The following is a 25,539-nucleotide window of genomic DNA, read 5'->3' on the forward strand; positions in this document are numbered from 1 at the left end:
CTGGCGGTTGCGGCCTAGGCACGCTAGTGTCACGGTGCTTGGAATGGGGAACCGGAGGGCTGTCCTACAGCCTGGCAGGTCTCCAGCAGGGTGGTGTTGGCAAGAAATGATGAGCGGATCTCCCTGGGGCAACCCTTTGGTGTCTAGAGTATGAATCTCTGTGTGGGGGACAGGGTGCCTGTGATGATGGCAGCTGTAGTAGCAGGGATCAGACGGAGGCAGAGGTTGAACAAAAACAACTTACAGTTCTTTATTGGAACCGACAGGAACCGCAGCAACGTGCCTTTAACAGAGTAGTGGAGTGCTGAGATGCAAGTTGGAGGGAGCCACAGGAGGGATTCTCAGCCTGGATGCAGAGGGCAGGTTGGGAGATAGCTGTGTCCTAATAGGATGCTTCAGCTTTATCCTGGATTGCTTCAGGTATCACCCTTAAAGGTAGGATGATACCCCTTTCCTCACTAACTAGCTATTAGCTTCACTCTTCAGGTTGGGGCTAGGCTCACCTGCTCTTGGTCTGGTGTGCTGACTGCACAGACTCCTCTGAGTCTCTAATCTGAGAGAGTGAACTCTCTCCTCACACTGCACTCTCTTCTGAGAGAGGACTAACTTCTTCTGGAAGTTTCCAGGGATCTTCTTACTCCCCTGGTCAGGTGGTGGCTACTCCTCCAATTACATCTCAGCTCACAGCTCAGCTCACAGAGACAAAGTATAACACCTGTGATTGGCTGACACATATGACATCACATAAAGCAATTAACTCCTGCCTTACCAGGCAGGATCTACCACTGCAGAGTTCATCTGTGTTATGTAGTGACATGCTGTGAGGCTAATCAGACCCTACACAGGCTGCAAGCTACATGGTGGGACGTATTCGCAACCACTCCTCTGCCTTGCATCGGCGAGGGTGTTGCATACCCCCGGGGCAATTGAAAGAGCCGCCCTCGGCTCGACTACGGATTGGGGTGAAAAGGTAGATAAGGGCACTTCTGGGAAGTGCAGGCTATCGGATATGTAGGGACAAACCGCCCATGGTCCTGGAAACAGGCACCTGGGTTGGTGTCGGACTAAAACAACGACATGTAAATAAGAAGTATGACAATTGGTCGCTAACGCCATTAAACCGAACTGTACAGTAGGAAAGGTGTGGTGTCATGTCCTGTAATCCACTCCTTGCACCAGGGCCTGTATATTTGTTATATAAACACTTCTTCCCTAGCGACAAATATATAGTGTGTATATGCATTACATTGGCATATGTGACACAATTAAACATTATACAAATGTATAAGTACCTGCCGACTGACATTCTTACCCTTGTATGAGTGGCATCCAGGTGCTATCTCTGTAACACCCCCGGTCCCCTAAGGACCCGCAGTTTACGGACTACCCCCACGTGCAAACCTCGGTTTGAGGGATAAGATAGCGGTCAGGGTTTTACATAGAGACGGTCCGACACAGCCACACTACAATCTGAAAAGCCTATAAAAGGTTAGTGCAAACTACTGGCATAGATTGACAGTGTGCAAACATTTTGTAAACTCACATTGGCTTAGGAGCCCAATGGGTACACATCTTAGCAGAATAAAATGTCTCTTTACCTGAAAAGGAAAAGGCATAAAAGTGCAGGCATAATGTCCATACCTAAAAGGAAGGCATTAAGTGCAATATAAGAAGTCAATAGCAATAGCAACTTTTCCTTGGAGTTGGCAAAAGTCTCACAGAAGGTCTTTAATACCAAAGTCCATCTTCTGGCTACAGCCCTTGATGTGGGGAAAAGTGCCATAAAATATGCAAAGGGTCTCCTCTATGTGTAGAGGGACAGAGTCCTTTGAAGGAATCTCTGCTGTGGCAGAGGAAGGGGTGCTACCATAGCACATGACAGTGGGCAGTTCAAGGAAAGTCTCTTGATTTGAGATAAATAATGGTAAGAGTCCCAGGAAAGTCTCTGGCTCTTGTGGAATAGGGGCACTTCGCCCAAATGGGATAGCAGTAATAAATATACATATGTACAATATTCACAGTACCTGAAGTGGGCTACAGCCCTTCAGGGGTTACTCAGTATCTTCTTCGGTGGTAAGTACTTCGGTGTCAGAAAAGCGTACCTGCCTCCTCCTTCTGTGTGACACCAGTTGGTACTCCTGCAGGTACGCAGGAGCTTTACCTTTTGTCTCCCTTTGAGACCTCCGAAGTTCCGGCCTTGAGAAGATAACAACCTCCTCATCGTCCTCCTCTGAGTCAGGCGCTGGAGTCGGAGTCTCAGCTGCCTCTGATGCTTCAGGGGTTGCAGACACTGGAGCCGGATCATCCTCCACAGGCAGCAGTATTGGAGACTGCGGTGGGGATGATGGTCTCTCTGGGGTACCTCTTACTGGAGTGGAAACAAAACAGAGTTGAGGCACAGTCACAAGTTCTAAGAAACTGGGGGTAGGTGAACACAAGGAGGTCTGTAAGTTGGGGGTCGAGGTGAGAGGTGTGGACATAGGGGCAAAAGGACGAAGACATCTCTTCAGCCGGTTCCTATGTACCCGGAGTAGTGGACGGTCTCCTCTTGAAATCTCGTAGACTTCAGGGGAGAGACTGTCCCTAACTAGGTATGGCTCACGCTCCCAACGCCCATCTAGCTTACTAGTGGGATGGTTGTTGCGCAGCCACACTCGATCTCCTGGGGCAAGAGGCTCAGCACAGGCATTACGATCGAAGTCCCTTTTTTGTTTCTCTCGGGCCTCTTCCAACCGCAGATCCACAACTTCTCTGGCATCCGCCAGGCGCCTCTGGTGTTCGTGAACCCAGTCAGTCTGGGGGAGTAAAGACTGGGAATCAGGGAACTCCATGTCCCAGGTCATATCAGCAGGGAGATGGCCGTGTCTCCCGAACATCAGATAATACGGGGTGTATCCTGTGGAGCAATGAGTGGTATTGTTGTACAGGTACACTAATTCGGGCAACAGTTTTGGCCAGTCAGCCCTTTTTGCAGGGGTCAGAGTCCTCAGCATGTTGATTAGAGTCTGATTCATCTTTTCGCAAAGCCCGTTGCCTTGGGGATGATAGGCTGTGGTCCTCAGCTTTTTGCAGCCATATAGAGTGCACAGCTCCTGGAAGACTTGGGACTCGAATGCTGTTCCTTGGTCTGTAAGGATCTGGTCCGGACAGCCATAGGGGAGGATGAAGCTCTTCCACAGGGCCGCTGCGGTGGTCCTTGCAGATAGATCTCTGACAGGTACTGCAACCACAAATTTGGTATAGTGGTCGATGATCGTGAGAGCATAACTGTGACCGGATCTGCTGGGCTCCAACTTCACATGATCCAATGCCAGGATCTCTAAGGGCCGTTGGCTCACAATGGGATGTAGAGGGGCCCTTTGATTGTGTCGCTCTCCTCGAGTGATGGCGCAGGCTGGGCATTCCCGACACCAGGCTTCGATGTCGGGCTTCATGTTGACCCAGTAGAAGCGCCTTCGGAGGGTGGCTTCAGTCTTCTGAGCGCCAAAGTGTCCGGACTGGTCATGGTACATTTCCAGTACTATCTTGGCGTCCCTCCTGGGAATCACAATCTGGTACAGCCGGTCATAAGTGATAGGGTCCAGAGTTCTTCTCTTTAGCAGGCCCTGATGCACGTTCAGAGTCTTTCTCTGGCGCCACAATTGAGACAGTTCTCCATCAGCTCTTCTGCGGCGGATTCTTTCAGGCACTCGCCCACTAGAGAGATAGTCCATTACTTCTCCTATGGCGCGGCTATCAGCCTGAAGACTTATCCAGAGGTCCTTTTCCGCAGGGGGCTCTGACTCTTCTCGAGGAGTAGCTGGCGCTGCCTCTGACGGTAAGGAGTAAACTCTCTGGGCATCTTGACGCACAAACCGGGCATAGAACGCTGGCATCTCGACATCTTCCCACTGAGCATCCGTGGAGGGTCCCTCCCACTGGTCAGGGAGACGGGACAGAGCATCGGCGTTGTCATTGGTCTTACCAGCCCGGTACTTGATGGTGAAGTTGAAGTTGGCAAGTCTGGAGGCCCACCGTTGTTCCAGTGCTCCAAGACGAGCGGTGTTCAGATGCGCCAAGGGATTATTGTCTGTGAAGACAGTGAAGAATGATGCAGCCAGGTAGTCCTTGAACTTTTCGGTCACAGCCCAGACTAACGCCAGAAACTCCAACTTGAAGGAACTGTAGTTCTGGTCGTTTTGCTCCGGTTCTCGGAGGGAACGGCTGGCGTAGACTATGACCCTTTCAGTTCCGTTTTGGAGCTGGGATAGTACAGCCCCTAGGCCTTGCTTGCTGGCATCAGTGTATAGGGTGAAAGGCAGACTGTAGTCTGGATATCCCAACACCGGAGGCTCAGTCAACCGTTGCTTGAGCATCTGGAAGGCAGCTTCTCGTTCGGCCGTCCACTCAATGGATACTCGGGAACGTTGGCTCTCTTTTGGCAGGCCCCTTAGAAGCTCTTGCAGGGGAGCCGCCAGCTGGGCAAACTTCGGGATGAAACGCCTGTAATAACTGGCAAATCCCAGGAAGCTTTTGATGTCCCGTACGGTTGATGGGGTAGGCCAGTCGTGGACAGCTGCAATCTTCTCTGGATCTGGCTCAATTCCATGAGCGCTCACCACATGTCCCAGGTTGTAGCAGGTGGCACTTGGATGGCTTGACCTTCAACCCATGTTGGGTCAGGATTTGGAAGACTTCAGCCAGATGGTGGAGGTGGTCTTCATAAGTCTTGGAGTAGATGATGATGTCGTCCAAATATAGCAGGACGGTCTCGAAGTTGCGATGACCCAAACATCTCTCCATCAGCCGTTGAAATGTGCCTGGGGCGTTGCATAGCCCGAACGGCATGTTGTTGAACTCGAACAGGCCCATTGGGGTGGTGAAAGCCGTCTTCTCTCTGTCTTCTGGCGCCATGGCCACTTACCAGTAGCCACTGGTCAGGTCCAGGGTAGAGAAGTAGGCAGCTGACCCTAGGGCTGCGAGGGATTCCTCGATTCGAGGCAGAGGATAGGCATCCTTGTGGGTGATATTGTTGATCTTCCTATAGTCAACACAGAATCGAAGGGTTCCATCCTTCTTTTTCACAAGGACCAGCGGGGCAGCCCATGGGCTGTGACTTTCCCGGATAACATTGGCTGTCTTCATCTCTTGTACCAGCTTCTTCACCTCTTGGTAGCGGGCTGGAGGTATGGGCCGGTATCGCTCCTTGATAGGGGGATGAGAGCCAGTAGGGATGGTATGTTGGATCAGGGTAGTCTGCCCAAAATCCAGTGGGTGTTTGCTGAAGGCCTGGTGGTGCTTCATAACGACATCCAGGACACCTTGTACTTGGTCTGCAGGAGTAAAATCGTCGTCTCCAATATTGAGCTCAAGCCACCAGGATTGCTCGGCAGGCTCACCTTCAGCACTTTGCTTCAGTTCCAACTGTTGGGAGGCAGACAGAGAGGTTTCCACCAAGTCTTCAGGATGGACGCTGAAGAGAGTGGCTACGGCTTGGTACTTTCTCAGATCCACTGGGGAGTCTCCCACATTTAGTAATCGAATGGGTACTTGTCCTCGGGATACAGTGACTAGGCTCCTGGCGGCTAGACTAAGGATGCTCCTCCTCGGCATTTCTCGAAGGCAGCACTCCGGAGGGTGGTCACTTGAGAGCCGGTATCAATTAAGGCCGGTAGGGTAACTCCGTTGATGATTACATGAACCATGGGGCGAGTCCCCACGAACCTGGGCATCCAGTTGGCATCTCAGGGACTTACAGGTTCTTCCCTTGGAGGTCGTCCCTTAGCTCCAAGGGTTTGTCGTTTAACTGACGACATCCATCCTCTTCATGCCCATATTTACGGCAGTAGCTGCACCGCTGGCGGGGTTCCTTCTGACTCCAGGTGCTTAACGACTTCGCTTCTCTTGGGCGCTGTTTGGCCGGGGAGTCACGAGGGGTAGCTGACCGTACAGAGTTCTCTGGAGGTTTCTTCCTCATAGCGGAGACAGTCACTTCCAACTGGGTCAACCGATCGAGTATTTTATGCAGGGTGTCTGCCAGATTAGAGACCTGTCCTGCTAAGTCAGCAACTTCCGTAGCCGCAGGAGTAGGTGATGTCGACTGCGTTGGATGGCAAGCTAGAGCAGATTCCTCCATTTCCACGGATTCAGGCTCTTTCTGCGGTCCAGTAGGCAGTCGGTCCCCTAATATGTCAATGGCAATTTCCTTAAACTCAAGAAAGGAGGCCTGGGCATGTTGAGAAGAGATGATCTTTAGTTGACACCTTTGATTTCTATCAACAAGTCCATTAATGAATTGTTCCCTCAGGGTTTGGTCAGAGGTTTCAGCGTCTTTGGGATCAAGACGGGTTATGGCCTTCCATGTCTCCTGTGGGGAGAGGGCAAAGTCTCGGAGGGACTCTTGGGGCTTCTGTCTTTCCCCGAAGAATCGCTGCTTCAACTCTGAGGCAGTACACTTGTCAAAGGTGTTGCACAGCCTATCAAGAATTTGTACCACATTCTGACACTGTTCTCGGGGCCAAGACTTGACTTCCCGGAGAGCGGGTCCTTTCAACTGCCCGGTTAGGATGCCCACTTTCTGTTCCTCTGTGAACGGGTACAGGGCCAAGGTGGCTAACAACTTGTCTCTGAATTCAGGGAGACGGTGTGATTCTCCCTCGTAGTGGGGTAACCAGGGGGCCCACGGATAGTAGGGCATAGTCAGAGGCATCATGGTGGGGGTCCCAGGGACACTAGCTCTAGCAGGGCTGAAGGGACTCTCTGGAGGACTTAACATGCTCCGGTACCCTGAGGAGGGACCAGGGGACGGGACTTGCTCCAGTCCCGTATCTTCGTCCTGAGCGGACATGACTGGCCTAGCTGAGGGAAGCCTGTAGGGTTACACAATGTCCGTTGCTATGGGCGATGGCTAGAATGGGACGTGGGCACTTTAAGACACAGTCACTATTCCCTGGGAGCTGAGCCAATAACCTAGCGTCGGAAACAATCTCTACCCCCCTTTAACTTCCCCAGCGGTACTCACTCAGGATCAGCCGCGGTGACAGGACAGCTCCGGTGCATGAAGGACTCCGTTCCCCATGTCCGGCAGGCAGCAGGGGCTCGGTGATGCTCAGCGGTGTTCTCCTCCAGTCGCAGGACACTGCTGCTGGCAGGCTTCAGGCGCGGCCTGCGCCGAAATCCAAGATGGCCGATTAACCCTCTTGAGTGCTGGAGCGGAGCTCGACAGCACGTGGCAGCAGTATAACACAGTTCAAAGTAGTAATACACACATTCACTTGGGCCTAAACCCGGATGGCAGCAGGGTTAGGCAGCACAGTCTTTGTAATAAAGTACAGTCTATAGTGCCAGAATAAGGCACAGAAGTATATATCCTGTGGTTCGTGACGCCACTTGCAACATCCCCCACCGGGGCCTAGCCTTTTCTCGGGGCCTGGAGTCAGCCGGGGCCCGCAGTACCTGAGTGGCTGGCGGTTGCGGCCTAGGCACGCTAGTGTCACGGTGCTTGGTATGGGGAACCGGAGGGCTGTCCTACAGCCTGGCAGGTCTCCAGCAGGGTGGTGTTGGCAAGAAATGATGAGCGGATCTCCCTGGGGCAACCCTTTGGTGTCTAGAGTATGAATCTCTGTGTGGGGGACAGGGTGCCTGTGATGATGGCAGCCGTAGTAGCAGGGACCAGACGGAGGCAGAGGTTGAACAAAAACAACTTACAGTTCTTTATTGGAACCGACAGGAACCGCAGCAACGTGCCTTTAACAGAGTAGTGGAGTGCTGAGATGCAAGTTGGAGGGAGCCACAGGAGGGATTCTCAGCCTGGATGCAGAGGGCAGGCTGGGAGATAGCTGTGTCCTAATAGGATGCTTCAGCTTTATCCTGGATTGCTTCAGGTATCACCCTTAAAGGTAGGGTGATACCCCTTTCCTCACTAACTAGCTATTAGCTTCACTCTTCAGGTTGGGGCTAGGCTCACCTGCTCTTGGTCTGGTGTGCTGACTGCACAGACTCCTCTGAGTCTCTAATCTGAGAGAGTGAACTCTCTCCTCACACTGCACTCTCTTCTGAGAGAGGACTAACTTCTTCTGGAAGTTTCCAGGGATCTTCTTACTCCCCTGGTCAGGTGGTGGCTACTCCTCCAATTACATCTCAGCTCACAGCTCAGCTCACAGAGACAAAGTATAACACCTGTGATTGGCTGACACATATGACATCACATAAAGCAATTAACTCCTGCCTTACCAGGCAGAACTCCTGCCTTACCAGGCCGGATCTACCACTGCAGAGTTCATCTGTGTTATGTAGTGACATGCTGTGAGGCTAATCAGACCCTACACAGGCTGCAAGCTACATGGTGGGACGTATTCGCAACCACTCCTCTGCCTTGCATCGGCGAGGGTGTTGCACAAGCGATTGTCACAAAGATCCCTAGCCTTAAACATCCACTTATTGCATAGGAACTTTTAAGTATTGCAAGTACAATAGGTGCTGGATATTTCTACACTTGACCATTGATGTATTTGAAATTGATTATTTGGAATATTGTAGTAACTATAATGTCACTTTTTAGATTTTACTGTACTGTTTTTCTGTTAGTTTACATGTGATCGTTGGTACATGCTTCTAGCTATCTTATATACAGAGTACAAGGTGAATAGTACTATAGAGTAGCCTGTATATTAGTATATAGTGCTTGCAGGGTAATAGGAGGGATGAGTAAACAGGTTGTTTCGTGAAGAAAGACACAGTCTACTCCATATACATGATAACTGGGGATGCATATACACAGTGTAACAGTAGACTACTGATCTGCAGCAGAAAGATAAATTTCATGTCTCAAACTAACAGCAATTCTCTTCTCATCTATTTTCATAGGGTGACCCTGGAGAAGTTGGTTTTCCAGGATTTCCGGTAACAATATTACTTTTATATTATTCATCAACCTTATTGTAACTGATTATTGATGTTATTGTGTTTTTTTTTATTAAAAATACAATCTGCTACAGCAGTATGTAACTTTATACTTGCCTTAATAAGAAAATAATGCTGTGATTACAATTCTTGTACAACACATCTCGAACAGTGATCACAAACCTTTACGAGTCCAAGTGCCGAAACTGTGACCAAGAAGCCACTTACTTATGGCAAAGTGCCAATATGGCAATTCAATCTGCTACTTATTGCTAACTTAATATTGGCATTTTAGGACACCAATGCCAGGTGTAATCCAGATTATTATTAAAGCTTCCCTCCAGGGCCCTCTGACCAGGAAGCATTGTGGGACTAGATCAAGAGCCTCAATGTTAATCGGACCTCCTCTACACCATCTCTCTCAAGATGTGTTTTAAAATTGCACTGAGCACATCCTGGGCTGCTTGGGACTACAGGAGGAAACCCTGAGTACTGTTTGGTGAACTCTATGCTGCGGTGATGGCCTCAGTGCCCACAGAGAGGGCTCTGAGTGCCATAAGTTCGCCACCAGTATCCTAGAAGGACAAAAATATTTTAAAAAGGAAATGTATCATAGAAAAGATTTGAAAATAATAAATAAAAATACACATATTTTATATAGCTTTTTATAGAATTATCCAATATTTCCAATTGTCACGTTAAGTACCCCATACAGTCTATGTTGTAAAGACAAAATCTAAAAACTGGTGCCAGAAATTATGCATTTTTGTCTGTATCCCACCAAGAATTTTCTTAACATGCATCAATGTCAGGGCTTCTTGGTAAGTAGGGATTATATTGGTATTCTACAGCAGACATCTGTCATTAGACTGCTAGGAGCCAAGGCTTGGTGTCATTGGGGCACACTTATCAGTTTCCCTGACAGAGTTTAATAGAGATTGCTGACTGACAGGCCTGGGAGTCTCCTAAATCTCCCAGCTGTCATAGTAATTTAAATAAAAAAAAACACTTCCCTGTGGCACTGAAAGCTAAGCTGCTAGCTGCTGTGAACAGTGCTAGTAGTAAATGGTGGTTGTGTACTCTATAATGCAGCAAACATCAGCACTGTATGGACAGTACCCAACTTGTAAGCTCTCTCAATACAGCATTGACAGCACAAACAAAAAAGAAAGCGGGTATAATAATGGAAGTAAATACACTAGAAAAACTCCAAAAGAAAAAATCCAAAGTTTGAGTTTATTTGGTATGTGTTAAAGCTATTTGAAACAGACCCAATAGTCTGTGAACATGTGTCAGATTATCTACAAAACACAAGAACTGCATTCCACCCACTACCATTGTACCATTTTCTGACTTTCAGACAATTCTCTGATACGCCCCATTTTGAAGAGTCTCAGGGGGGTCAAATAACTTTGATGAATGATGTGCAATTGTATCATCTTATTATTTACCGCCGGCGACACATGTAAGTGTGACTGACAGACTTCTTCCAATTGTGCTGCATCCAAGCTAGGCATTAAAGTATGCCATCTCTCAATAGCCTGCAGTGGCGTAGAGGTAGCCTTTGCATTGATCAGGTGTGAGTAAATAAGGGAAACAAGCCCAGCTGGGCTCTGGGATCGGATTACCCCTATCAATGGATATCTAGAGATGCGTAGGTCTGAACTGGGAAACTGCGCCGACAAGGCATGCCTGAGTTGTAGGTACCTATAAAACTGCCTGTGAGGCAAATCACAGCGCTCCCGTAGGGCGTCAAAGGTAACTAATGTGTCATTGACATACAGATCTGCTATTGTATGTATCCCCAACCCTGACCAAAAGTGACTCTCCTGTAGTTCTACTAGATGCGGGAGGGTGGAGTTGCCCCATAATGGTGTTTGGGCTATGGTACCTTCTACCGGGTCAATGTTCTTGGCCGCTCTCCACACTTTTCGTGCCGTGTGATGTACTGGCAGGAGCCTCCCATCAAACGTACTAGTGCTCTCCAGCACCCCCCATAAGGAACGCTGATACAGGTGAGTTGCTAGGTGTAGCTCTGGAGGATTTAGGCTTTCATGCCCTAGCCATGGGCCCAAGAATTTGAGTTGGCCAGCTAAATAATATAGAAATATATTCGGCATTGCCATGCCTGCTAATTCCTTGGGGCGTTGTAGCTTAGCTCTGGAGGAACCCCATGTAAAATTTATTAATAGGGAATCTAGGGCTTTAAAAAAGGAATGCGGGACGGGAGTATATATGTACTGTAGAACATATAGGCATTTTGGTAACACCACCATCTTCACCAGATTAATCCTGCCCGGTACTGATAGTGGTAGGCTAGACCAAGTCTTGAATTTGTCTTTAAATAAGTTTAAGAGAGGGTTAACATTTAACTCTAGTGATCTAGTAGAGTCTCTGGTTATGACAATTCCCAAGTATTTAAATTTGTCAGACACCTCCAAATTACAAACATATTGTGGGATGTTAATTCTTTTTGGTGATATAAACATTACATTGGACATGGACCAGTTGATGAGGAGTCCAGAAACTGCTCCAAAGTCATCTATCAATTGAATAGCTCTTGGGAGGGATGTGTCTGGGTCAGACATCAATAGAAGAAGATCGTCGGCATATAAAGCCAATCTCTCCTCTCTCTCTGCCAGTACCATACCCTTGTATGTGGGATCATTACGAATGCGTATGGCCAGGGGCTCTATGGCCAAGGCAAAAAGAAGAGGCGACAGGGGACATCCCTGTCGAGTGCCCCTTCCAAGTTCAAAGCTGGGGGATGACTGTCCATTAAGCGATATGGAAGCACTGGGGGACTCATACAACAGCGAGACCCAATTGATAAAAGTCGTTCCAATACCAAAACTTTCAAGCGTTGTTAGTAGAAATGGCCACTCTACAGAATCAAAGGCCTTAGCGGCGTCAAGAGACGCCAAGGCCCAGTCTTTCTTCCCGGCTACTCCAATCTGTGTCAGTATCTGAGCCCGCCTTAAGTTGTCAGATGTGCTTCGTCCTGGCATAAAGCCAGCTTGATCAGTATGTATAAGACCACAAAATAGAGAAAAATATTTTCACTATGACCGGAGCTCCAAGATTTCTAAAACTTCGATGAACAGCACCAATCTTCAATTTCTCCTGCTGAAAGTATGTCACCATTCAGACTAGCACCATCACGTTCTCATTCTCCTCCTTTATTATATTGTAAAAAAATCCAATAAAAATGCGCATATCACAAATTCACATAACGGGACGCTAGCTTTCTCTCCGCCCGACCCAGGGTTTCGCCGGCAAGGCTTCTTCCGGGGCGCAAATCTCGGAGGCGCTTTTTAACACTCAAGAACGATGCCCTGGATTTCTGCAGGGCTGCCGAGAAATCGGGGAAGATGGAAATGGAAGATGGAAATGAGTTCTGATACTGGAAAGGGCCTTTGCGTCTGGCAGCTTGTAACATGGCGTCTCGGTCTTTGCTGCTGATCAATCGTGCTAGCATCGGCCTTGGTCTGGATCCCGGAGGAGGGGGCCGAGCCGGGACTCTGTGGGCACGCTCAACAGCATACAATGCCGATACTGAGGCCTCAGGTAGAACTTCTTTGAGCCAGGATTCCATGAAGGCCACCGGGTCTCTGCCCTCAGCACGTTCCGGCAGGCCCAAGATTCTGAAATTATTGCGCCTCAGCCGGTTTTCGGTATCCTCCGCTCTCTGCATCCACTGGTTAGCCAGCTGTTCAAGTGCTCGTATGCGCCCAGGTACCGGAGCTGAAGTGTCCTCTATCTGGGAGATTCGGGTCTCCGTTTCTGTGACTCGCTCCCTTAACTTCTGCATGTCGTTTCTGATAAGGCCCACATCAATTTTAACCTCCTCAATTCTGGTTGTCAGGGCAGTAGTGGACTCCTGTATAGCTGTGAGGAGCTGTGCAGTGACCTCTCTCAGTGTGGGTTCTCCGTCGATGTCCTCCATGTTGGCGGCCTGTTCCTCTCGTGGTGGAGTAGAGGCGCGACTTTCGGCGGGAACAGGGCCGCGTTGTGGACCCGTGCGGGCGAACACTTTCAGGCGCTCCGCTTCCGCTGGCGGTGTTAGATTTTTCATTCCGCCCGAAGCCCCTCTTACCGGGGCCCCCTTGGATCTTGCTCCAGGCATGGCTGCAGGTGATTTCGGCAGGATAAATGGAAAAACCCCAGGTAGCTGACGGAGCTCAGTTACATGCGTCCGCTCATGTCGGCTGCAGGCCACGCCCCCGATCAAACCAGGACACTTTTACCAATTGCTAGTCATCTGCTAAAGCCAGAGCTTGTTAAACAAGTTGCCAATCACCTGAGGAAAGTCTAGCTTTCTATTATAACAAATCGGGAAAAGATCTGCCTGAACTTCAGAGGAACGGTAATGTGCGTGTCACAGTCCCTGGGAATAGTCCTTTAGGACTGAGTGGACTCCCGCCAGAGCCTGCCGCAAAGCGTGATGGTCTTGCTGCGGCGGGGAGTCACCAGGTCGCTCCGCGGGTGCGTCTAGGCCCGCGGTGGTAGCCAAGGTAGGGACACGGGGAGGCAGGCAGGACCACGGGAAGGCAGGCAGGATCACGGGATGGCAGGCAGGATCACGGGATGGCAGGCAGGACCATGGGATGGCAGGCAGGACCACGGGAAGGCAGGCAGACAGGACCACGGGAAGGCAGGCAGCCAGGACCACGGGAAGGCAGGCAGGACTACGGGAAGGCAGGCAGGACTACGGGAAGGCAGGCAGGACCACGGGAAGGCAGGCAGGACCACGGGAAGGCAGCCAGGCAGGACCTTGGGATGGCAGGCAGGCAGGACCACGGGATGGCAGGCAGGACCTCGGGATGGCAGGCAGGACCTCAGGATGGCAGGCAGGACCTCGGATGGCAGGCAGGACCTCGGATGGCAGGCAGGACCTCGGATGGCAAGCAGGACCTCGGATGGCAGGCAGGACCTCAGATGGCAGGCAGGACACAAGGAACACGGGAACACCACAGAACACGGGAACAACATGGAACACGGGAATCACCATAGGAACACGGAAACAAAGAGGCGTCTGGAAACGCTCAGATAGGCTTTCTCTCCAGTAGAATGACCTGAAGATCCGGCAGGCTATACAGCCGAGCCAGGAATGCCAGAGCCAATAAGGAGACGCTGGGCCTTTAAGGCTGGGAGAAATCCGAGCGCGCCCCCCTAGTGGCGGGAGCGCACGACTGCAAGGAAGAAGCATGCGACCTTCACGCTGGTAACCAGAGTGCAGGCCGGAGCCAGGAGAGGTAAGTAAGGGCTGGGGGAGCGGGGACCGCAGCAGCAGACAAGGGTGCACCCTCAATCCGTACCGAGGATCGTGGGTGTAACCGTGACAGTATCCCCCCTTAGGGCCCCTCTTCTCTTCTTCTTCAGCCCGCTGTTCTTCTTTCTTCCCCTCCTCCAATTCTTCTTGGTGAAGAGACACCTTAGGAGGAGAGAAGACACCAGGAAGACTAGTGGAAGCCGCAGGCTGGGTCGGCTCTAGGCACACTGGAGGGGCCTCAGGGGAGGCCGGTGGAGACTCTGGAGCGGCCTCAGGGGAGGCCGGTGGAGACTCTGGAGCGGGCTCAGGGAAGGCCGGTGGAGACTCTGGAGTGGCCTCAGGGGAGGCCGGTGGAGACTCTGGAGCGGCCTCAGGGGAGGCCGGTGGAGACTCTGGAGCGGCCTCAGGGGAGGCAGGTGTAGACTCTGGAGCTGCCTCAGGGGAGGCCGGTGGAGACACTGGAGCGGCCTCAGGGGAGGCCGGTGGAGACTCTGGAGCAGCCTCAGGGGAGGCCGGTGGAGACTCTGGAGTGGCCTCAGGGGAGGCCGGTGTAGACTCTGGATCGGCCTCAGGGGAGGCCGGTGGAGACACTGGAGCGGCCTCAGGGGAGGCCGGTGTAGACTCTGGAGCTGCCTCAGGGGAGGCCGGTGGAGACACTGGAGCGGCCTCAGGGGAGGCCGGTGGAGACTCTGGAGCAGCCTCAGGGGAGGCCAGTGGAGACTCTGAAGCGGCCTCAGGGGAGGCCGGTGGAGACTCTGGAGCGGCCTCAGGGGAGGCCGGTGGAGACTCTGGAGCGGCCTCAGGGGAGGCCGGTGGAGACTCTGGAGGGGCCTCAGGGGAGGCCGGAGCAGCCAAGGGAAGCTGCGGAGTCTGGGGTGCCACTGAAACAGCACTGGCAAGCTGCGGAGTCTGGAGTGCCACTGGAACAGTCGTGGGAAGCTGCGGAGTTTGGGGCACCACTGGAGCAGCACTAGCAAGCTGCGGAGGCTGGGGCACCACTGGAGCAGCACTGGAAAGCTGCCGAGGCTGGGGCGCCACTGGAGCAGCACTGGCAAGCTGCGGAGTCTGGGGCGCCACTGGAGCAACACTGGCAAGCTGCGGAGCCTCTGGAGCAGCACTGGCAAGCTGTGGAGCCTTTGGAGCAGCACTGACAAGCTGTGGAGCCTCTGGAGCAGCTGAGGGGAGCTGCAGCGCCACTGGAGCAGCTGCGGGGAGCTGCGGAGCCACTGGAGCAGCTGCGAGGAGCTGCGGAGCCACTGGAGCACCTGCGGAGAGCTGCGGAGCAGCTGCGGGGAGCTGCGGAGCCACTGGAGCAGCTGCGGGGAGCTGTGGAGCCACTGGAGCAGCTGTGGCGAGCTGCGGAGCCACTGGAGCAGCTGCGTTGAGTTGCAGAGCCACTGGAGCAGCTGCGGGGAACTCTGGGAAGCTGCGAAGGCTTGGGTACCACTGGAGCAGCTCTGGGAAGCTGCGCAGGCTTGGGCGCCGCTGGAGCAGCTCTGGGAAGCTGCGGAGGCCTGGGCGCCGCTGAAGCAGCTCTGGGAAGCTGTTGAGGCTTGGACGCCGCTGGAGCAGCTCTGGGAAGCTGCGAAGGCTTGGGCGCTGCTGGAGCAGCTGCGGGAAGCTGCGGAGGCAGAGGCGCTGCTGGAGCAGCTCTGGGAAGCTGCGGAGGCTTGGGTGCCGCTGGAGCAGCTCTGGGAAGCTGCGGAGGCTTGGGCGCCACTGGAGCAGCTCTGGGAAGCTGCAGAGTCACTGGAGCAGCTCTGGGAGGCAGTGGAGACACTTGGGACACCAGGACTAAGCTGGACAGACGAGGTGGTTCAAACCTGGACCGGATTTTTGCCAGGAACTTGGTATGGGAGACCATGTCCGGGTCACCACTATCCAAAAGAGGGGTAGCCCAGGTCAGGGCCTCTCCAGAGAACAGACAGTAGATGAACGCCACCTTAGAGCGTTCGGTGGGGTACTGGGAGGATAATAGTTCAAGATGCTGTAAGCACTGGGAAATAAATCTATGGCACAATTTGGGGTCGCCATCAAATTTGTCCGGCAAAAATTTTCAGGTCCAGCAATGGGAGGAGTCGTGGGAGCTTGCTGCTGGGAGGCAATCATCCGAAGAGTGGCAGCGAGTTTGTCCAAGAGTTCCTTTTGGGTGCTCGGAAGGTCACCATGTAGCAGGTATGGATCCTCGACACAGTCCATGGCTTTTGCAGGACACAGGACCTTAGGACTAAGTAAGTGGACTCCCTGGACCACCGCAGGGGGATAACAACACTAGCTGAAACCCGGGAGTGGAGTCTTAGTGAACTCCTGGTCTTCGCCAGAGCCCGCCACAAAGCGGGATGGTCTTGCTGCGGCGGGGAGTCACCAGGTCGCCCCGCGGGTGCGACTAGGCCCGCGGTGGCAGCCAAGGTAGGGACACGGGAACCATGGGCAGGCAGGACCACGGGAAGGCAGGCAGGCAGGACCACGGGAAGGCAGGCAGGACCACAGGAAGGCAGGCGGGTAGGACCATGGGAAGGCAGGCAGGCAGGACCTCGGGATGGCAGGCAGAACCGCCACAGGACACCAGGACCACCACAAGACACCAGGACCGCCACAGGACACCAGGAACACGGGAACACCACAGAACACGGGAATCACCATAGGAACACGGAAACACAGAGGCGTCTGGAAACGCTCAGGAAGGTTTTCTCTCCAGTAGAATAACCTGAAGATCCGGCAGGGGATTCTGGGAGTCACCAGGCTACATAGCCGAGCCAGGAATGCCAGAGCCAATAAGGAGGACGCTGGCCCTTTAAGGCTGGGAGAAGTCCGCGTGCGCCCCCCCCCTAGTGGCGGGAGCGCACTACTGCAGGGAAGAAGCATGCGGCCTACACGCTGGGAGCCAGAGTGCAGGCTGGAGTCAGGAGAGGTAAGTGAGGGCTGGGGGAGCGGGGACCGCGGGAGCAGGCAAGGGTGCACCCTCAATCCCTACCGAGGATCACGGGTGTAACCGTGACAATGCGGATAAAGACAAACAGCAAATAGGACAAGCACTGGCAAAAGGCAAAGGTTGTCCAAAAACTGAGATCTGTGACTTATAAAATTAAAACGGTTGATGGAAACAGAAAATCCAAGAAATCGGAGGCATCAAAAAGAAAAAAGATGCAAAGCTCTTTGAACATTATCAGAACAATGAGATGGCAAGCATAAGCCAGGAGATGACAGGGAGAACTGAAGATCAAGTTGTGAGAAACACAATTACAAACAACATAGTGACAGAATCAGAAGAAAATCCAGATGTGTGTGGTGAAACATCTTATGTTACACGAGCAGGCAGGGTGATCGTAAACACAGCCTACCTCAAATATTATATCTAACTAGAATTAAGGTTTTTTTTATAATTGTTTTATGTTTATCAGTTTTATTACATTTATCGTTCCCATTAAAAGAGAACGGGTGTAGCAATATTTTATATACGTTTCTAAATAAATACTAGCTTCCCACAGCTCCGGACTCCTATGCCTGCACTCACCCTTAACGAATCCCTTTGTTCTGTTTCCACTTTTCACTCAACGCCTGAGAGCTTATTTTCTGCATAACAAATTGTACTTTGTAGTGACTGTATTTATTATTCAATGCCGTGTACTGGGAAGAGGGGAAAAAAATTCCAAATGCGGTGAAATTGGTGAGAAAACGCATTTGCACCATTTTCTTATGGGCTCATTTTATACAGCTTTCACTATGTACTCTAAATGATAGCAATCCTTTATTCTTTGGGAATAAGATCACAGGGAATGTATACAAGTTTTTTGTATTGTTTTTACTACATTTAACCCCTTAATGACCGCCATATCGGCTTTTTACGGTGCTTAAGGGTACTTCTTCTGAAGCGACGCCTTTCTACGGCGGTGTGTCAGAAGAAGATTTCGGGACATCGGGTCCTTAAAGTGCCAGTGTCTGGCTGTGATATCACAGCCCAGACCCGGCACTAACACCCGGGATTGGAAAAACTGCGATCCCGGGTGCTTAACCCCTTACACGCTGCGGTCAAGCATGACCGCGGCGTGTAAGTGTGTCCCACGTGGATCAGACCCTCCCGGTGTGCTTACCGGGGGATCCGATCCCTCCTGCCTCAGCCCCGGGTTCCGACGAGTCAACCGAGGCTATCTGCTTCTCTCTGTGCCGGGTTCCGCCTCTTGGCAGGACCCGGCTGTATGTAACTGAGCATGCTCAGTTACTTACACTATACATTGCAATACCAGTGTATTGCAGTGTAAAGGCTTGAACAAGTGATCGGATGATCGCTTGTTCAAGCCAAGAAGTAGAAAATGTAAAAAAGTTTTTAAAAAAAAGATTTAGTCATTTTAGAATATAGTTAAATAAAATAAAAGTCCCATAATCTCCCCAGTTACACATTAAATGCAAATAAAGTATATAAAACACAAAAGCACGTACATATTTGGTATCACTGCGTCCGTATCAATCTGTACAAAACATCTAAATCAATATTGAACCCGCTCGGTGAACGACGTAAAAAAAAAAACTCGAAAAACTTGTTCAAAAAATGTTCTATAAAGTGATCAAAAAAAGTTACGTTCCCTAATATGATACGACTGAAAAGAACAACTCTTTTCGCAAAAAGTAAGCCCTCAACCAGATCTGACAACAGAAAAATACAGAAGTTATGGCCCTAAAAATTTGTCAATAGTAAAAACAATGCGATTTTCTCCAATATTGGTTTTGCTCAGGAAAATTGAGCAAAGATAAGAAAAACTATATAAATGAGGTATCAACGCAGTCGTAGTAAACCAGAGAATAAATATAAAATATTATTTTTACATTACGGTGAGCGGGGGAAGATAAATGCTAAAAATCCAAAATAAAAATTGATGATTTTATTTGTGTCCCCCTTGAAATAGTTAAAGGGGTTGTGTCACCATTGCACATTGCTGTAATTGGGTCCAATGCATTGTTAAAAGTACTTTCACCATTTACTCTTATTACAAAATCTGCAGGCTTACTGAGATAACTCCTTTTGTTCTGGTTGCTGGCTCCCCCCGGTGGTAGCTGTGTCCCGTCCTGAGCAACAGCTGATCTGGCCGAGTCTGCGCACAGGGAGTCAGTCAGCTGTTCTGCACTACAGATCACTCCATGGGCTCACAGCTCCTCTGCACACTGAGAGATCACCTGACACACTGCAGCCAATAGGAGGTGAGAGAGGAGGAGGGGCAGAGATTGTGCTGTGATGGCCACTGCTCACCAGCTACACAGGAGCCTACAGCAGCAGATACAAGGTAACTGCAGCCAGACATGTCTGCTCAGAGGAGTCCTCCCCTAACATGGATCATAGCAATGTATCAGCCCTCTCCTCCTTCCACCATTAGTCAGGTCACACAGGAGGCTGCAGAGATAACACAAGTAACAGGCTGAGCTCTGACCTCTCCTGATGCAGTCCTCCTCCTGTACTCTCCTCCATGCACTGTCCCTCCATGTTACCCTGCTGTCCTGCAGTCCTCCTCCTGTACTCTCCACCATTCACTGTCCCTCCATGTTACCCTGCTGTCCTGCAAAGGGGCCCCTGTCCCTGACTAGCAGGGAAGTAGCTAAAGATCAGTTACATGTGAGAAGCTGTCATCTATCTATCTCCTATCTCTATATCTATTTCATATCTATCTCATATCTATCTATCTATCTATCTCATATCCATCTATCTATCTATCACATGTCCATCTATCTTTCTATCACATATCTATCTATCTATCCATCCATCTCCAATCTATCTCCTATCTATCTATCTATATATCCATCTATCTATCTATCACATATCTATCTATCTATCTATCTACCCATCCAACTATCCATCCATCTCCAATCTATCTCCTATCTATCTATCCATCCATCTCCAATCTATCTCCTATCTATCTATCTATCTATCTATCTATCACATATCCATCTCCAATCTATCTCCTATCTATCTATCTATCTATCTATCACATATCTATCTAAAGTAAAGTGTAAATATGACGGAGGTCTAGAAGAATGCAGGGACGGCAAACTCCATGTGTATCCTCTCTTCAAAGTGACTTCCTCAGGGGTAAGTGGCACTTTGGAGTGACGATACACGTCAGGTTTGCCTCACCTGCAACCACCTAGACTTCCGCCATGCATGTCAACCTGACCGACCATGATGCTGTGAGAATACATGTGTACTATGTGCAGTGTCCTGTGTAGTGTGCAGTGGGCGCCAGATTCAGGATTTCTGCCGCATGTTCTTCATGAATCTGGTGCCCCCTGCACTGCTTTGACAGACTGCACCAACTTTTTTTGGTGCACTTTTAACATGGGGCGTGTGACACATTTCTATTGGATCAGTAAATGCAGGGACTATTTGAGCACAGCAGGTGGAAGGAGACTGAAGGCTGTGCGCTCTGCGGCACTGAGTTGTGCAATAACTGCCGCTGTCAGTGCTGTGCATGTGCCTGGCCCCTCCCACATCTGCTTCTGTGTGGAGCAGAATAGAGGCTGAACAAGCATCATAATAACAAATAGAAAGGGATCTTTACTTCCAGGTAACCATTACAAATAGATTTTTGAAATATTTTAACCTCTTTGACAGCTTTTTGTAGTCAATTGTTTCGTGGCATAACCCCTTTAATAAAATCTCATGAATAAGCTTTAGACTCCCAAAATGTATTATATATACATTGTATCTCATCCCGTAAATAATAAGCCTCATATTTTCACATTACCCAAAAAAATAAAAATTTATAGGTCGTACAATGTGACAATACAAATCTGCTGTGAATGGCGCCTCCATTCCTTCTATGCCCGGCCGTGCGCCCCCATACAGCAGTTACCACCACATATGGGGTATTGCTACACTCGGGAGGAATTGGGCATCAAATGTTGCAGTGTGTTTCAGAATTTAATTCATTCTGAAACTGTCAGTTTTGGCCTAAATGAATGTATTTTCCCCAAAAATGTGAAAGTTTCTAAATCGCAGGTCCATATTGTGAAACACTGTAAGTGTGACTTAATAGAAGTTGTTTTACATACGTTGAGGGGTGAAGTTTCTATAGTGGGGTAATTTATGGGGTTTTACTATTATTTAGGCCTTTCAAAGTCACTTGGAAGCTCAGTTGTCCCTTAAAATGTGAGTTTTGGGGATTTTCATGAAAATGAGAAAAATGGCACCTAAAGTTCTTCCCCTCATAACATCCTAAAAAAATGAGAGGATGCATAAAATATCATCCCAACATAAAGAAGACATTCCCTAAATGTTAATTATCATGCTTTTTGGGTAGTTTTACTTCCTGTCTGGAAAGCAGAACATTTCAAACTTGGAAAATGAATTTTTACAAACTTTTGCCAAATTTTCACTTTTTTTCAGAACGAAACGCAAAACTTATCACTTAAATTTTGTAACTAACATGAAGTACAATGTGTCACGAGAAAACCTTCTCAAAATCACCTGTATATGTTAAAGCGTTCCGAAGTTATAACCAATTATCATGAGACATGTCAGATTTGAAAAATCGAGTCTGGTCATTAAGCTGAAAACTAGTGTCGGTCATAAGGGGTTAAAAAACAGGAAAACATTCTGTTAAAAAAATTCTTCATTTTGCATTGTTGTGATGCCAATAACTTTTACATAGTAACTTTTACATTACTTTAACAGCATACAGAGCTGTGTAAGGTATCATTTTTGGGAAGATGAGCTGATATTTTCATTACTACCATTTAGAGGACTGTATGACCTTTTGATAACTTTTTATAAAATTTTTTGTATGTTTGTATGTTTTGTAAGTTTTGGATATTTGGGTGCTATTTTCCATTTCAGGATTCAATGCAGGGAATGATTTTTTTTATTAGTTGTTCATATCAGGACTTTAGGGATATGGCGATACCTGACATGTTTATGATTTTATTTGTTTCTTATTATATCAGTTCTCAGGAAATTAGGATGATTTGAACTTTGTTTTTTTGTTTTGTTTTACAATTTTTTTATTGTGTCTGATTGCTCCTAAGCAGTCCCTGGGTTACGTAAAAAAAATTCTTTAGGTTTGTTCTTAAAAGGTTTTTTCTGACGAAGACAGATTCTTAAATATACCCAGGATAACAAAATAACACATTCTCTAATTCAATTTTATTAACAAAAATACAGCATTTCACAGATATAATTCCAACTTGTCTCTATCAGCCCTTGTGTTTACAATTTTGGTTGTCCATGGATCTGACAGTAAATCTTCTGACTATGGTGGGACTATTCCCTCTAACTTATCTGGCATTGTTGGAGAAGGGGGAGGGGTTGAAGGCAAAGAGCACTACATACACAGGCACTTCCAGATTCAGTAGTGCTTTTAGCATTATGGAAAGGACACAGCAGCAGCTGCTCTACAAACAAGAGAAGCTCTGCCTCCCAGGGGAGGGGGTAGCATATCAGTGCTGAAAGTATTTTATTGATCAGATGAGGCAGAAGAGCTCAGTGTATTATTGTGTCTCCATCAAATGGCTCTGTCTCATTTCTCTGTGTCAGATACCAGTAGACTGTTCAGAAGCTAAATGAAAGTGTAGATAAACCTGAGTTATAGAAGTTAAAACAGAAATAAAACAGAAGAAATGCAAAGCAAGTGGTCAAAAATGATCTTTATTGTGTTAACTTTACTGAGGAATTAAAATTTGAAAACTTTCTTTCATGGGCAAACCCCTTTAAGTTAAATTTTGTATGCAGTCAGAACATGTACATTTTATAATTGTAACTTTTTTTTGTTCCTGTGACAGTTTTGTGCTATCACGGGAACATGGATTCCCTGAACATGGTTCAGATAAAACATCTGAACAGACGACCTCTGGTGAAGCTCTCTGGATGTTTACTTTAGTCCCAGGTTGCAATGATCAGCTGTAAGGTACCTACCTTACAGCTGATCATTGCAAGGTACCTGATCATTGCAAGGTACCTGATCATTGGTAGGTACCTTACAGCTACCTGGGACTAAAGTACCTTACTGCAACCTGGGACTAAAGTAAACATCCTGAGAGCTTCACCAGAGGTCACATTGGGCAGAGGTCGTCTGTAACTAGGCCACAATAAATAGCTATAATAGTTATCACTTTTGCAATTGGATTAGTTACCCGAATCTTGCACCTTACTCTTGTATTCTGCAGACTTCCCCTAGATGGCAGTGACTGCTCAGATAGCCGTTACTATGGACATTCTGTCTTCATAAAGAACTAGGGGCAGGAGACACGCCCCCATCCCCCTCCCTGCACACAGCTGATTTCCTCATGTCTCACTGCTGCAGCACTCATGTGTCACTACTCCAGCACTGTCATGTGCAGGGAGAAGCCCTGACTAATGTAGTGACCAAACACCTACACTTATATCTCCTCAGCTTTTTCTACACCTGTATACTGTATAAACACATAATCCACACAGAAAGAAACTGCAGCCCCCCTCCCCCTATCACCTCACACAAGGAAGAGGCAGGAGACACTCTCCAAGCTGTGCCCTCATGTGCTGTGCTGAAGTGTTACTTAGATAGGTAGATACATAGATAGATAGATAGATATGGGATAGATAGATAGATACTTGTAAAAAGTTCAAGCAGCACACAGAAAAGGAAGCACAGGTGGGTGCAAGCTCACTGAGACCGGGCTCCAGATCCTTCAAATATAATACACGAAAAGCAAGCAGCACTCCAGGACGTCAATGGTCAAGTGAAAAAAAGGGAAATTTCTTTATTCCATGTTTGGAAGTACAACAAGGTACAGCAGCAACGTTTCGGCTCCAATGAGCCTTTTTCAAGCCAAGTGATACATGATCAGAATAACCCCCACCCTCCTGAATCAACATATTGCGTTATTGTATTACAATATAGTGTTCCTTATATTGCATAAAACATCATCTATAAGAAATTGAATACATGTAAATAAAGTGCTAGTGCATACATATACATTTTCATAAACTTATAAAACCCTTATTGTTGGGAAATATGGATAAAGTGACAAGTGCAGTAAGTATTAATAAAGAGATTGCATCTAATTGTAAGAGTTAAAAACATGTATAGCAGGTATCTCACCATCTCTTCCCATCAAAAAAGGAATGTTCAAACGCAACGCACGCCAACCAAAAGCGAGTGTGTCACGCAGGTGGAACGCAAACAGAGTGAGGGTTTGCTGCGCATGACAGAGGCAGTCAGGAGGAACGCAAACAATCAGGAGGAATGGAGGTGTACTGCGCATGACAGAGGCAGTGCCGCGTTGTCTAGGAAACCACCTACGTCATGTGTAAACATACACTGACATCAAGAGTGTTCCGGACCGGGCAGCAACCATCTCTGCGTGCTGCAAACAAAGGGTAAGTATAGGGTGTGATCAATGGCACAGCGGAGGGCATATAAGGACCTAGAGCAAAAGAGATATGGGCAGAAACGAGTGATTTAACCCATAGAGGGCAGGCAAATATATAGCCAAACAATCAAAAGCCCTGTGACCAATTCTAGGTCCATTCGGGATTGCCAATATATTGTCTCAAAGCCCCATAGATAACCTGCATAGATCCTAATAACAGCCACTCCCATGGCACATAATATGATCACCCAAGGGCATCTGTGTGTTACACAAAGCAATTTTTAATGTATAATGAACAAAATACAGCATTCCAAAAAATGAAAAAGAAGAAAGAAAAATATAGCGTTCCAAAAACAATAATGGCGGCTGTTGGCTGATGCAAAAGAGGATGCATCATCAGGAGAAAGGACGGTGAGAGTGATCCCGGTATGGCTTTAGGATGTTAAGGAGATCTGCAACGCAGAAAGAGAATAGTTAATTACAAGTTAGTCAACAAGAATAAGATATGTTATACAGGTTATAGTCACTATGAACCTATACTTCAATACAGACAGCAGAGGACTTCTTTATGCTAGGACAGTGATGGCGAACCTTTTAAAGATCAAGTGCCCAAAATGAGACCCAAAAAATGCTAGCTTTTCCCAAAGTGCAAACACAGCAATTTAGACAGTAGCAATCTTATTGCTACCAGAATTTTGGAGCTCCAATCCGACCCTGTCTACACTTTTTCACTCTTAGGACAGGACCAAGCAGCACAGGAAGTGTCACTTTAAAATAGCAGGGCACTACCTGGACTGCATGAGACTGCAGGAAGGTGCCATGTCTGGCAAACTCTGTGCCTGGGATACACCCCGTGTGCCCACAGAGAGACCTCCGAGTGCCATCTCTGGCACCAGTGCCATAGGTTCGCCACCACTGGGCTAGGACATTTAATTATACATTACATAAACCCATCAGATATTGCTTAGTTTAAAGTCGACGTTTAACCGTTTGGGTCTTAGCGTGTTTAGGGTATGTATCCACAGCAATTCTTTTCTTTTCAGGATACGTTCCCT

The 25,539-nt window shown here is 48.6% G+C and overlaps 1 protein-coding gene across 1 annotated transcript in view; it reads left to right on the plus strand.

Moving 5' to 3' along the window:
- Window positions 1-25,539, plus strand: part of LOC140133190 (uncharacterized) — a 437,171-nt gene that overhangs the window by 367,535 nt on the left and 44,097 nt on the right. Inside the window, exon 21 of the mRNA XM_072153006.1 lies at window positions 8,845-8,880. Coding sequence (XP_072009107.1) covers window positions 8,845-8,880 — 36 coding nt within the window. The remainder of the gene's footprint in view (window positions 1-8,844; window positions 8,881-25,539) is intronic.

This window comes from Engystomops pustulosus, chromosome 5 (genome assembly GCF_040894005.1).
Source record: "Engystomops pustulosus chromosome 5, aEngPut4.maternal, whole genome shotgun sequence".
Classification (NCBI taxonomy): Eukaryota; Metazoa; Chordata; class Amphibia; order Anura; family Leptodactylidae; genus Engystomops; species Engystomops pustulosus.